The sequence below is a fragment of the Callospermophilus lateralis genome, chromosome 15 (assembly GCF_048772815.1).
Source record: "Callospermophilus lateralis isolate mCalLat2 chromosome 15, mCalLat2.hap1, whole genome shotgun sequence".
NCBI lineage: Eukaryota > Metazoa > Chordata > Mammalia > Rodentia > Sciuridae > Callospermophilus > Callospermophilus lateralis.
In genome coordinates, this window is record NC_135319.1 from 16,113,536 (window position 1) to 16,126,534 (window position 12,999).

At 37.8% G+C, this 12,999-nt stretch overlaps 1 protein-coding gene and 1 non-coding gene across 2 annotated transcripts in view; one reads left to right on the forward strand and one right to left on the reverse strand.

Annotated features, from left to right (window-relative positions):
- LOC143381514 (transport and Golgi organization protein 1 homolog) overlaps nt 1-12,999 on the reverse strand; it is a 37,603-nt gene that overhangs the window by 18,526 nt on the left and 6,078 nt on the right. The window contains exons 4-6 of the mRNA XM_077105508.1: nt 8,321-11,132; nt 6,540-6,743; nt 4,022-4,170 (exon numbers count right to left, since the gene is read on the reverse strand). Of these exons, the coding sequence (XP_076961623.1) occupies nt 4,022-4,170; nt 6,540-6,743; nt 8,321-11,132 (3,165 nt within the window). The remainder of the gene's footprint in view (nt 1-4,021; nt 4,171-6,539; nt 6,744-8,320; nt 11,133-12,999) is intronic.
- Nucleotides 928-1,034, forward strand: LOC143381697 (U6 spliceosomal RNA). The gene has a single exon (XR_013088867.1). It is a non-coding gene; the product is annotated as a U6 spliceosomal RNA (small nuclear RNA).

Sequence of the window (12,999 nt, forward strand, 5' to 3'; positions counted from 1 at the left end):
ACAAATAGGTGAGCATTCTACCTTGAGGCACCCTCTAGACCTCAGTTTGGGAAGGGGAACCCAAATGGGGCCTAACAGTCTCACTGAGGAGAAAGAGACCAGAGTTCCAGGAGATTAAGCAGTCAAAAACATGTAGAGAAAACTACCAGAAAGATGGGAGCCACAAAGAAAAAGAGTTCCAGAAATCTGCATGGAGGTGGTCTTCAGTTGGGGCTACATTCTAAGCAGTACCTGCGAGGGCCAAGAACAACTATTAGCTAACCAATCCCACAGTTGGCACTGAGCTGGGAGAAGTCTGGATTCCAGCTAGCCAGAGAGAGTTGACATACAAAAACAGTATGGTCAACAAGCTCATGAAGAAGTATTTGATCCAGGCATGATGGCACATGTCTGTAATCCCAGCAACTCAGAAGGTTGAGGTAGGAGGATCCCAAGTTTGAGGCTGGCAACTTATCAAGAGCCTAAGCAAGTTAGTGAGACCCTATCTCAAAAAAAAAAAAGTTCACTCAATATCATTAATTGTCAGGAAATAAACTCACAAAGACATACCCACTAGAATGGCCCAAATGCTAGTGAAGATGAAGTCAAGTGGAAGTCTCCTAAATTGCTGGTGGAAGTATAAAATGATTGTGGTCATTTTTTAGCATGGCTTGACAGTATCACATAAGATAAAAACATACATTAAACGTAGGAGGCAATTGCACTCCTAGATATGAGTCCACTTATAGGGGCATATATATGAAATAGTACTGTAGGAAAAATGAATCTATAGTTTAAAAAAAAATTATCAGTGGTTGCCTGGAACAGGTGGTGAAGGAACTCACTGGGAAGGATCCCAAGGAAACCCCTTTTCTAGTGAAAAAACTGTTCTATATCTTGATTATGGTAGTTTTTACATGGGTATCCACATTTGTTAAAACTCAGAGTGTGATTGCTTTGGCAGCACATATACTAAAATTAGGACAATACAGAAAAAATTAGCATGGTCCCTGAGCAAGGATGACACCCACATTTGTGAAGCATTCCATAGTTTTGTGGAAACAACCCTTCAACAGATGAATGGATAAAGAAACTGTGGTACATATACAAAATGAAATGTTACTTATAGCATTAAAAGAGAAAAAAATTATGGCAAAACCAAAAGCTGTATGTTCTCTCTGAAAGTGGTGCTGACCCATAATGGGGGTGAGGTGGGTGGCAAGGGGCATGGAAAGAATGGAGGAACTTTGATTGGGCAAAGGGGAGGTAGGACAGGCGAGAGGGCATAACGATAGGAAAGATGGTGGAATGAGATGAACCTCATTACCCGAGGTACATGTAGGACTACTACATGTGTTGAGTACAACTAGGAAAAGTTTTGTTCCATTTATGTACAATGAATCAAAATGCATTCTGCTATCATGTATAACCAATTAGAACAAATTAAAAAAAAAAAAACTCACTGATATTGGCTATCAAGGAATTACTGTTAAGTTGGGTGATGGCCCGTGGGTTCATTATACTATTCTCTATGCTTTTCTTTAAAGCTTTTCTAATTAAATTTATTTTTTAATTAGTACATAGAAATAAACATTATAATTATTGACGTAGGTAACATGACATTTTGATGCATGTATACACTATGTAACGTTTAAATCAGGTTAAATATATCTACCTCCTCAAACATCATTTATGGTAAAACTTTCACAATCTTTTCTTCTAGTATTCTGAAATGTACAGTATGTTATAGTTACCTATAGTCCCCTACTATTCTCTCTGCTCTTATTTGAAAGTTTCCATGATAAAAATACTAAAAATAACTTTTAAATTGAGATATAACTTCAAATATTTAAAGGATTTCTATGTAGAAAAGAATTCAATTTTATAGAGGAAATCATGTGGAGGAAAATTTGGAGTCAATAGAAGGATGAACTAGACAACAGAAGAACATATAGCCTTGTAAGAGAGTGACTCATGCTAGGAAATACTGGTGTACAGGCCTCATAACTACTCGTCAGGGCCACAGTAAAGAAAATTACAGCAATGAGTGAGAAACTAGACTAACAGCCTTCCAAGATTTCTTCTAACACTAAGATTCTACTAAGATTCCATTGATCAATGAATCTGATTGGTGCACATCTCCCAAACACATCAGAGCCTATTACTCTCCAGTCCTATCAGATATCATACTACTTGTTTAAGACTTTACATTGACTTGTTCATAATTTTTGCATATATTTGTTAAGTCCTTTTCTTAAGGCTTTCAAAAATCACAATCATGCCTTACACCTGTTAGACTCTTTTAGTCCTCGCACAATGTCCTGTACATACTGGGCCATCAAAATGCCTTTTTGAAGGCTCCTTTCAAATCAGTCTCATAACATTGTGCCTCTTCTTTGCCACTCACGTCAATGTCTTACCTATCACCACAAAATCACTGACCATACCTGCACCACATTCGTGTACCCCGACCTAGACCTAGAGGAGGGCTCTGTGCATACCTAAAAATATAAATAAAGAAATCCTTCCCATATCGTGAGGCTGTAAACTTTACAAGTGATGTTGATTCATTCTGATAATCAAATTATGACTATGGAAGACTGGGCTTTAATCACTGGAAATATCATTATTCTAACTGCCTGGCTTGTACATACTCCTTACCCAGGTGGCTGCCACCACCATGAACAAACATGGAGCCAACTGAAAAATGATTCATTTCTCCCCATCACATCTTTTCCACCCTGGTGGTCTTTCCTCCCCAGGTATTCATTGTCTTTATACCACCTCTGACTGCCTACATGAGAATTAGGGGGTGCGTGGGGGTAAAACCCTACAAAATGCCAGACACCTCACCAGACACTTTACCTTGTCAAATCATTTAATTCTTATGATTGGAGTAAGCATTATCTACATTTTTCAGATGGGAAATCTGATATTGAAAAGTTTAGTTATTTGCCCAAACTTCTAAATGATAACCTTGGGATTTGAAACCAGATCTACCTGGCTTCAAAATCTATACATTTTACAAGAAAAACAACAACATCACTTTTCTTACACAAGTCTTGAAATAACACAACCTACAGGAAACAACTTCAGTTGAGAAGGATTACTGTCACAATAGCCCTAGGACCATCTTATCCTCCAAGCTCTAAAAGCTTTCTCATTCCTATAATTAAACTCTAAAAGTCCAACATCAACAAATACCATGAGGGGGAGGTAAGTCCTAAAATGCTTAGATAAGCTTCTAGACAGATTAAATGTCTTGTTTGGATCATGATTTTCTTTAGAAAGGTCAGGCTTAAGTGACTCTAAGAAACAGATCTAACCTAATTCCTTTCATTCTTAAAACTTTCTAAGGATCCCCACTATTAATGGTCTAATGCTACTTTGGCTCATAACTTCCTTTAAGATTTGCTGGCCTCTCCAACAGACCATCCCCCTCCAACTTCACACGTTATACAACACCAACTATTCACATTCTCCTGGCCTCCCCAAATATCCTTTTCTTCATGTTTCCATTTCTCTGAACACATTTCTTCTGACTGCCAGCTTCCCCCACCATCCTCCAACCCTGTCTAATCAACAACAAACCACATGTCACACTCCTGTTTGCCCTTTGCCTGTGCTTCAAACACATCTCAACTACTTTCTGACCTTATTGATCACCCTTCCAACCATAATAAATACATTTATGGACAATAATATTCTACCATCAAATAAATACCTCTCTTTCTGCCATAATCTTACTGTGTTTCAAGTGAATGCTATTATCTCCCTGCCAGAATAAAAGGTTCTGAGGGGAAGAACCAAGTTTTTACAGGCGTACAAATGTTCAGCCTTGGTAGACAGCAAATCTTCCTCATATGCTAAACTAAGTACCATTAAGCCACACCCCTATGGCTTTTGTTTTAGGAGCTATCTACTCAAAGGGTCAGGAGTCATTTTCATAAAGACATTTTAAGTTCTTCACTTCATGACCAGAAGCCACTTAAAAACTAATAAATAATCAACATTCTAATTGAAGAAACTATGTCAAACTTACCATCTTAGTGAAATAAAGCAAGAATGAATATAACAAGGAAAGCACATTGTCCAAAAGGGTGGCATCTGCTGGCTCTTCCACCTTTATCTCCTTTAGTGGTTTTTCTGTATCAGCATCATCAACAGGAGTACCTTCTGTTATAAGTAGCTCTAAAATTGAAAGGGGAAATGGCTATTTTATTTTATGCTATAGAATAAGAATTGTCTCTCTTCAGTTTCAATATTCATCGAGTGTTTCACTAAATATATGAGTCACAGTGCCTGGAATATGTGGTTCTCCTAAAGACAATTAACACAGAGAAGAAAACTTCAAAATCCTAATTAGAGCTGTCAGACCCTTCAATTATAAAATGAACAATCTCCAGTCTACTTTCCACTACTTCCATGGCCATACAACTGCTATCAGCACAATATTTACTAAAGGAAAATTTTTAAAACCAGAGATATATAGACAGGGTCACATTCAACAAACATGGATTTAGTGCTGGTGAAACTTTGTGTTAAAAATTTTAGGAAAGCTGAAAGAGAGGGAGTCTTGGTTTGCAGATTTACAGGTGGAATGAGCCAAGGCTTAACACAGCATCTGGCACCTGGCAGAGATACTCAACAACTATTTATTGAGTGGACAGATGACAGCTATTTAAAAAGAACACAGTAATACCAAGAGAGACTAAAGGGAATTGGGTACAGACCTGCATTGAGGCTCTGTGAATGAGGTAGAATTCCAGTTAGACCTGAGAGCTTGTAGGGGTGGAATTTCAGTATGAGTTACATGAGCCTGGGGTACGTTTGATTAAACAGCTAGGAGTCCAACATGCAATTATTAATAAGTTGGACCAGTTGGGCTGGGGATGTGGCTCAAGCGCTCATCTGGCCGTGCGGCCAGGGTTCGATCTTCAGCACCACATTAAAAAAAAAAAAAAAAAAAAAAAAGATGTTGTGTCCGCCGATAACTAAAAAATAAATATTAAAACTCTCTCTCTCTCTCTCTCCCTCTCTCTCTCTAAAAAAAAAAAAAAAAAAGAAAGTTGGACCAGTTGCCTCTAAGGTCTTTCTCAACCCTGAGATTCCATTCACTACTATTTTTTTAAGCTTTTGCCTAATTTTTAAATTTTTTTTTTTAGTTTTTGATGGACCTTTATTTTATTTATTTGTATGCAGTGCTGAGAATCAATCCCAGTGCCTCACATATTAGACAAACACTCTACCACTGAGCTACAACCCCAGGCCCTCCATTCACTATTGGTCTATGAATTTGACTGCTGGTGAAGTCTGCCCATTGGCTCAGCATCTCAGCATCTGAGACACATTAAATGACATTTGGGAAGATTTTACCTATAAAGGTGATTGACATCATTTTGTGGTGGAACCTAAAAGGCCAGGGAAATAATTCATGCTTAATTTTGTAATCCAAGTTTTCCCTAATCTTGAAAGTTTTGGAGCATGAAAATAACAAATCTTAATGGTGTGTGATTCATTTTCAGAACCTTATGGAGTTAAACACAGTTCATAAGTCAGTAGTGTTCATATATGGATGCAATGTCTTCTGGAAAATGGGAGAATTGATATGTTATTCCTTCTCAAATTAACTGAATCCCCCCCCCTGCTATGAGTTCTCCTACACTCTGTGTGTGCAGATGGTGGCGGGGTCAGGATCAGTGCTGCTAAGCCCTGCACTGGTGCAGGATAATGCTATAGCTATGCTTACAGACCAGAACCTTTAAAAACACAAAATACAGTAATTATGGCTTCATAGCACCATACTGGATGGATAAAATAAAACAATTAGTCATCATCTAATTTACTGATAAAATGAGAGTGAACAACACAAAAGTAGAATGCTGTTGATGCCATTATTGGGGATTTTTTTGAAAAATTGTTTCTCATCTCCCACTGGATACTGTGTACTATGATGAAGTATTCATAAGTGTCAGACTAAAATGGATTGCAGTTCTGTACTGTTTCCTGTAAGTATATAGTATAAAGATCTGGATGATTGACTGCATTTGAAAAAGTTTAATTACCATGTCCAGGAAGCAAGTCAAAACAGGACTTGAGCTATATTACATTCCATTTAGAAGAAAAGGGAAAAAACACAGCATTTATGAGACTATGAACAGTGATTCTCAAGCTAACTTGTACCAGGCCAGACTTTCCTGGAAGGCCTGGTAAAGACAGATTGTGGGTCCCACCCCCAGAGTTTCTGGTGCTGTTGGTCTGGTTGAAAATTACAGTTTTAGAGCATAAGGCCTTTGAAGAATAATATTTTAGTTGTAAATGGTTTACACAAGCTAGTCATAGCTAAACATTTGCTTTTAGGTGAGTTACAGTCTCTGGCCTATTTTTTATTTCTAGTCATCTTTATTCTTGATTTTCTCTCACTTAAGAGATTTTTTTTTTGAACTCACATGTACCTATATCACTCTCTGCTCTATTTTGTACCTTTGGCAACAAATATCCTTGAAAGCCTTCATTATGATAATGCCTCTACTTTGTAGAGAAAAATTGGCAAGCTTTACCTGGGTCTGCTTTCTCAGTATTTGGGATCTGAGATACTTCTAAGACACCCATGTCCTCAGTCACAGGTTGACCCAAGAGGCTGGGCTCTTCAGGATGGTTCAAATTTAAATGATGACTCAGGAGGCGAGGCTCTTCATGAAGATTTCTATTAAGATGATTTGTGTTCTCTTTAGGAAAATCATCTTCGTGGGGTGGCTGCATCTCTACAGGGGAGAAGAATGCATTGAGCCAGATGGATGACACTATCTACCCCCACTTAAGCCCAATGATCAGCACTCTCCCTCAGCACACAGCTCCAGATACCTCAACACTGCCCTCCATGTCCTGGCATGCGCCCATGAGAACACTGGGCAAGGATACGGGAAGGTTAATTGTTTTCATCCCATTTAAAGGATGACTGAACTATACAGTCAAATTTATAAAGAAGCCTTTAATTCAAAGTATTTCATAAACAAATACATTTATGATAGAGGCTTCAATAACTTACCTTCCCTTGGCAAACCAACATACACCCACATGAATAAATGTGCAGAAGAGAATTCTGGTGCAGAACAAAAATGTGAAATGTCTATTCTGCTCAGAAATAACAGGAACTCTTTCATCTACAAGTGTGCTGGTCTCACCGAGCCAGTATAGAGAAGGGAATTCCGTAAGTCTAGCTTGCTAATGTGCCTTTCAAATATGTTCAAAGTAACCTAGGAGCCAAATGGTGAACCTATCTCCTTCCTGAGCTCAGGACATAGACCAATAAGATCCAGAGCAAAGATTATCTCTTTACATATTCTACCCTGAACATTCACTTGTACTTTGCATTCTTATCCAAAATATATCTGCTTTGATTAAATGTACAACTGTTTTCTTCCCCAAATTATCAGGTAAAATTAGCATTCTTGGGATGTAAATTTTCCAATGGCTTTATGTCCTTCTGGAATTCTTATCATATACTCTCAGTTGAAATATTTCATTTTGAAAACAATGGATAGAGATGATCAAATATGAAACCAGGAAACAGAAAGCTTTTATCAGGATATTGGCTCATTGTCAGTTTGACGAATATTTAATTGAAAGGCTTCTATGTGTCAAGCACTACATTATAAGGCTTGTCATCCTGGTTCCATCCTTGATTAATATGAATGCAAGGACCTTAGAACCCAGTGGAGTAAAACCAGAATAAGTGACCTCTCCCCCAAGAGACTGGAAATAGCATGGTATCCACAAAAGATAAATGCTGGGGAGGGAAATTCAGGCAAGCTATCCATTAAAAGTTATTCTAGGGCTAGGATTGAGTGACAGAGCACTTGCCTAGTGCAGGTGAGGCACTGGGTTCGATCCTCAGCACCACATAAAAAGAGATTAAATTCTAAAAAAACAAAAAATGTTATGCTAGTCACTCCACACCCACATGATCTAGTACAGATATTTTATGATTAAGAAATTATGTTTAATAAAGCCCTTTTATAATTTTAACATAAAATCTGTACTGTTAACAGGTCTACTTTTGTGCATTAGTTTCTCATTTATATCTTTCTCTTTAGCTTTTTATAAAATTTCTCTTTGAACATGCTAACCAATCCCAACTGTCCTAAAGGAAAAAAAGAATAAGGAATGTACTTTCATGCTCTAGGCCAAAAGAATGAATAAAGGAACATATGGGGCTCCTGAGTCAGCCTTCTTTCTCCTTTAGGCACATGGAAACTGAATAGAACTTTACAATAATACACAAAAACACCTGGATGGAACAACTCCTTTTCTCCAGCTCAAGCCGCAGGCAGGAATTTACCTTCAGCTTTAGCCCAGATTTCCTCTAGAGGAGGCGCTGTTATCAATGGAGCAGTCTCCTCCACTGTGGAGTGCTTGTACCTCACAAAATAGATCAAGTATTGGATATCATCAAGCACGGCAGCCTCTTCAAATATGTTACTTTCCTTTATTCCTATGTCTCTAATATCATTCACACGATTATCAAGCATTTGCTCTGCTACGCTCAAAATGTGTGACTCAGAGGCACGGAAGACCTTATCTAGAACTTTTTCCACGTTATAGGGCAGGCTCTCCTGCTGTGCCAACTTCAGCTTTAATGACATTTCCTGCAACATGGCTTCCAGTTCTTGGACATCAAAGTACTTCAGGAAGCGTTGCAAGGACTTTTGTTCTGTAAAGAAGCTGCGGATTATGGGCAAGTCTTCCTCCTGATCGCTAAGCTCTGGCTTTAGGGCTATATGTGGACTCTGTGGGAGTATATCATCTTCAAGGTCTGCAGAAGCAGGAACCTGGCTTTCTGCATCCGTGATATGCCCTATGTCCTCAAGGTCCTCTTTTGAGATTTCTTTTCCAGTAGCCTTTTCTGTAGACCCTGAAGTGTTCAGATGTTCCTTAGGGTTGTCTTTTTCAAGATCGTCAGAATCTTTATCCTGAAATACTTCACTTATCCCTGAAGTCTTAGTGTTTTCCTCATCACTTCCATCAAAGAGTCCCTGGGCTTCCTCATCTGCCAGAGGACTTTCCTCCTTTCCCATTTCCATATCATCTCGTTTCTTGTCCATCATGTCTACCCTTTTGGCTGTGGTTTCACTTTTCTTAAAAATCTCCCAAATTATACTCATTTCTTGTTTGTTTTCTTTGGTTTCTGGATCAGGATTGATAGTCTCTAAAATTGCTTTCTCAAGAACGTGCTGGTTAACATTCTGAATCCCAGAATGTCTTTCTTTTGACTGTTTTGCACTTACAGCATTTTCATCTTTCAGTAGCTCTTCAGGGGGATAATAATCCTCCTCTACTGCTGCTGGCCTTTTGGTATGGAGACCCGGTACTTCTACCTCGTCAGTTTGCTCTGTTTTTTTAATTTCCTGTGTCCCCTGTGTTGCCTTATGCTGAATCAATTCTTCAGCCGAGGACTGCTCTTTACCCTCATCCTTGGAAAGCCCTATCTTCTCATTTACATGACTAACTGTAATAATCACATCTCTTTCTTGTTGCCAAGAAAGATTTTTTCTGGGACTGGGGACCTCTTCTTCCGGTTCTCTTAACAAACCAATTCCATCTGGAGAGGAGAATCCAGATTGATTTTCAGTTTTCAGAACTAGTCCCTCTTTAATTTCCTGAGGTTGATGCTCTATTGAGTCTATGTGCAGGGTTGGTGTATTTACTGAACCTGGCTCCTCCATTCCATCTTTGGATGCATCATTTTGATTATCTCCCAGGAATGTTGCAATACCCAAGGATTCTGGTGGTTTACTCTGTTCTTGGGTCATCAGACTCCCTACAGCTTTATGTAGAGATTTATTCTCTAAGCTATCTTCCAAAATCTTCTCTCCAGGTGAAGAGAGTTCTTCATTCACTTCTTTTGAGTCTTTTGAGATATGGATAACTGCTTCTTTTAGGTCATTCTCTTTGTTTTCAAAGGCTGATTTTAATGTGTCCTTGCCCTTTTCAACAGCTGGCAATGAGCTGAGCTTATTGCTTTGGGGAGAAGTATATGCAATCATCCCTTCTATCTTCTCATCCTCTAATTCTGAAACATCTTGCATCAGGTGCTTCTTAGGCTCCTGAACATCTGTCTCTTTTCCTTTAATATGAAGTTCGATGTCCACTTTTGGCTCTTCATCATTATCTGTCTTAGAGGTTTCCACAAAAAGACCATATTTTGTACTTTCAGGATAAATATAATCTGTTGCTGCTTTTGGTTTCTTCTGTTTTCTATCTGGAACTAAAGCTTCCTCATCTTCTTTTTCTTCTTCTGAATAAGAATTCCCCAAATCTATCATATCTGTTTTCTCGTCACCACCTGTGCCAATAAATAAAGTATCCTCCAAGGTTGTCAGTATATTTTTATCATCATCCTTGATGCCTGGGGGCAGAGTTACCTCAACCTTATCTTCTTCATTTGAATTCTGCTCTTCACCTATTGAATATTTCTCCACTCCAAACTCCACTGGGAATTTCATGTCTTCTTCACTTATAAAGGTTAGTAACGGGAGCTCCCCAAAGCTTTCCTCATTCTCCTCTTCTTCCTTATCAAATGCATAATAATCAGCATCCAATTCCTCATCATCAAAATCATCTTCTAATGAAGTCACCAGTCTGGTCGTCTCATCATCAGACACAAGTGCATCAGCAGTAGAGCCAAATTTGGTTTTCAAGTCTAATGTCATTTCTTTTTTCAAAAGTGTATAAGCATCAGTCTTCTGTTCGTTTGAGACCTGAGAACTGTTGCTGGTTTTGTTGTTTTCACTTTCTGGCACTATCAATTCATCTTGTAGTATTTCTTCAAAGGGTTCAAATGAAGTTTGTTCACCCTGAGCATTATCTGTTTGACTATCTGCATGAGGATGGTTCTTCTGAGCCAAAAATTGTTCCTCAAGATCCATAGTATTTTCTGAGAATGCACTTTCAATTTGCTCTGAGTTTGCTACTACTGGTTTAGGTTCAGGTTCAATGTCCTGGGAGACTTCAGGAAATTGTTCCACTTTTTCTATAGCTTTCTCAGAATCTTCATTTGCAGAATCATACAATTCCAAAAATCCTGGAAGTTCTTCTACATTATAATTATCAAAATCATCTCTTCCACCATCAAAACAGACAAAATCTGTCTCCTGTAAGGAAAAGGAAAACATTAGTGTGTCAATAACAAAGTGTCACAAAAGCAAACTCATCCACGCTCCCAAATTCAGGATTGGTTCTAAAGAATCTTTGGGGTCAACCAGATTACCCTCCTCCAACCCCCATTGGCTAACTCCTTCTATGGCTGAGTAAATCTGTCTTTTTCTAGACTACAGTGTTAGAAAGTCTTTTCTTTCTTTCTTTCTTTCTTTCTTTCTTTCTTTTTTTAACATGGGTCATATTCTTTAAAAAGCATAATGAGTTAAAATGGTGACAATATGGTCTCCAACAGCCTGACTCTTGGGTCTCTCTCAATTTGCTCTGAGCATAAGTAGGGAAAGGCAAGGTATCACTTATAGGATCCTCCAGCTCTTAATATCTACACCTATGTTTCAGGAATTTAATTCTTAATCATTTGCTCAGGAGAAGCTGGAAGATCCTGCAGCACTGAGAAAGATGAATCAGTTTTAAAGTATCTTACTGAGATACAAGTACATTTGATGGAATAAAGAATGATATTAAGGAGGCTCCTCACATTATTATTACCACAAGAACAAACTGAAAACAAAATTAAACAAGTTATACACCTTCCTCTTCATCAGGATTTTACAGTCACTAAGACCTCTCTCAGGACTATCTATATATTTATCTAGTCTTCCTTCTTGCCACTAGTAAGCAAATTGACATATAAAAGGAGCCATAGTATGAATGAAAATTTTTTAAAAAATTTCCATCTCCTAATTAAATCTTCATAATATTCTGTGGGGGTTCTGGGGGTGGGGGAGGCAGTTCAATGTAGTAGGGATGAGTGATTTCCTCTCCCCATCACATGCATTTCTAAGCCATGAGGGATGCATGTAATGGGAAACATAATGAGAAGGCAGAGTTCAAAACAAACGAGTTCTCTGTAATCAGTGAACTGCTGTCACAGCTTAAATCCCAAGAACTAACTCTCTTTACCAACAATGAAGTCCAACAAGCAACAGAAGTGATTTTATGGCCCCTGAGATTATGAAGAAATTTTAGGAACAGCAACAACAAACAGGATAACTTTATCCATTCACCCCATCTAATCTAAAAACTATCCTAGCCTAGCAGCTTGCATATTCTACAGCCACTACAAAGAGCTGCCCAAAGATGTTTCAATGTTGGTGGGCATAATTACTACACAATTTAAAACTCTAGAAAATGATCAGCTGAAGTGAGAATTCTAGAACACGAAATCCTTTCAGTCACAAAATCAATTTAAGTCAGAGCACAATACAGGAATGCTGTATAAAGGAAGCAGTTGGGGCCTTAAAAGATCTGAGACTGAACATCATCTGAAACGCTCAGGTCCCCTTTTCCAAATCTATAACATGACTATGATCCCATATATGACTAAGAATAAGAAAACCTTTGTAAGTACGTATTTCTAGCCTAGTATAAAAGTTAGAGTTTATTAATTTAACCTAAATATACTTAAAATGTCTAATAACTATCCAATGAGTAGTTTTCAAGTTGGAATACCTCCTTTTGCCTGTAAAATAAAATTATTTACCTCTTAAATTTAATAGCCAAGTACAAATATATTAAATTATTTATTTTTCACATATAAAACAGAAGAGAAAAGCCCTATAGTTGAGTAAACAGCCTTCTATAAAAATATCTGTTTCAATATATTAGAAAACTCTCAGATTATAATATAATCACCCTTGAATGCCTTTCAAACTTTTTTTTATAGATAGTCTGATTTCAAATGAAAATCTGATACACAAATGTTATAAACACATTATAAAACTTTCAGAAGCAGTTAACTGAATATAATGGATGGATTTATAAGCCAGTTTACAATTGAGAACAAAAAAGAAATCCATAACT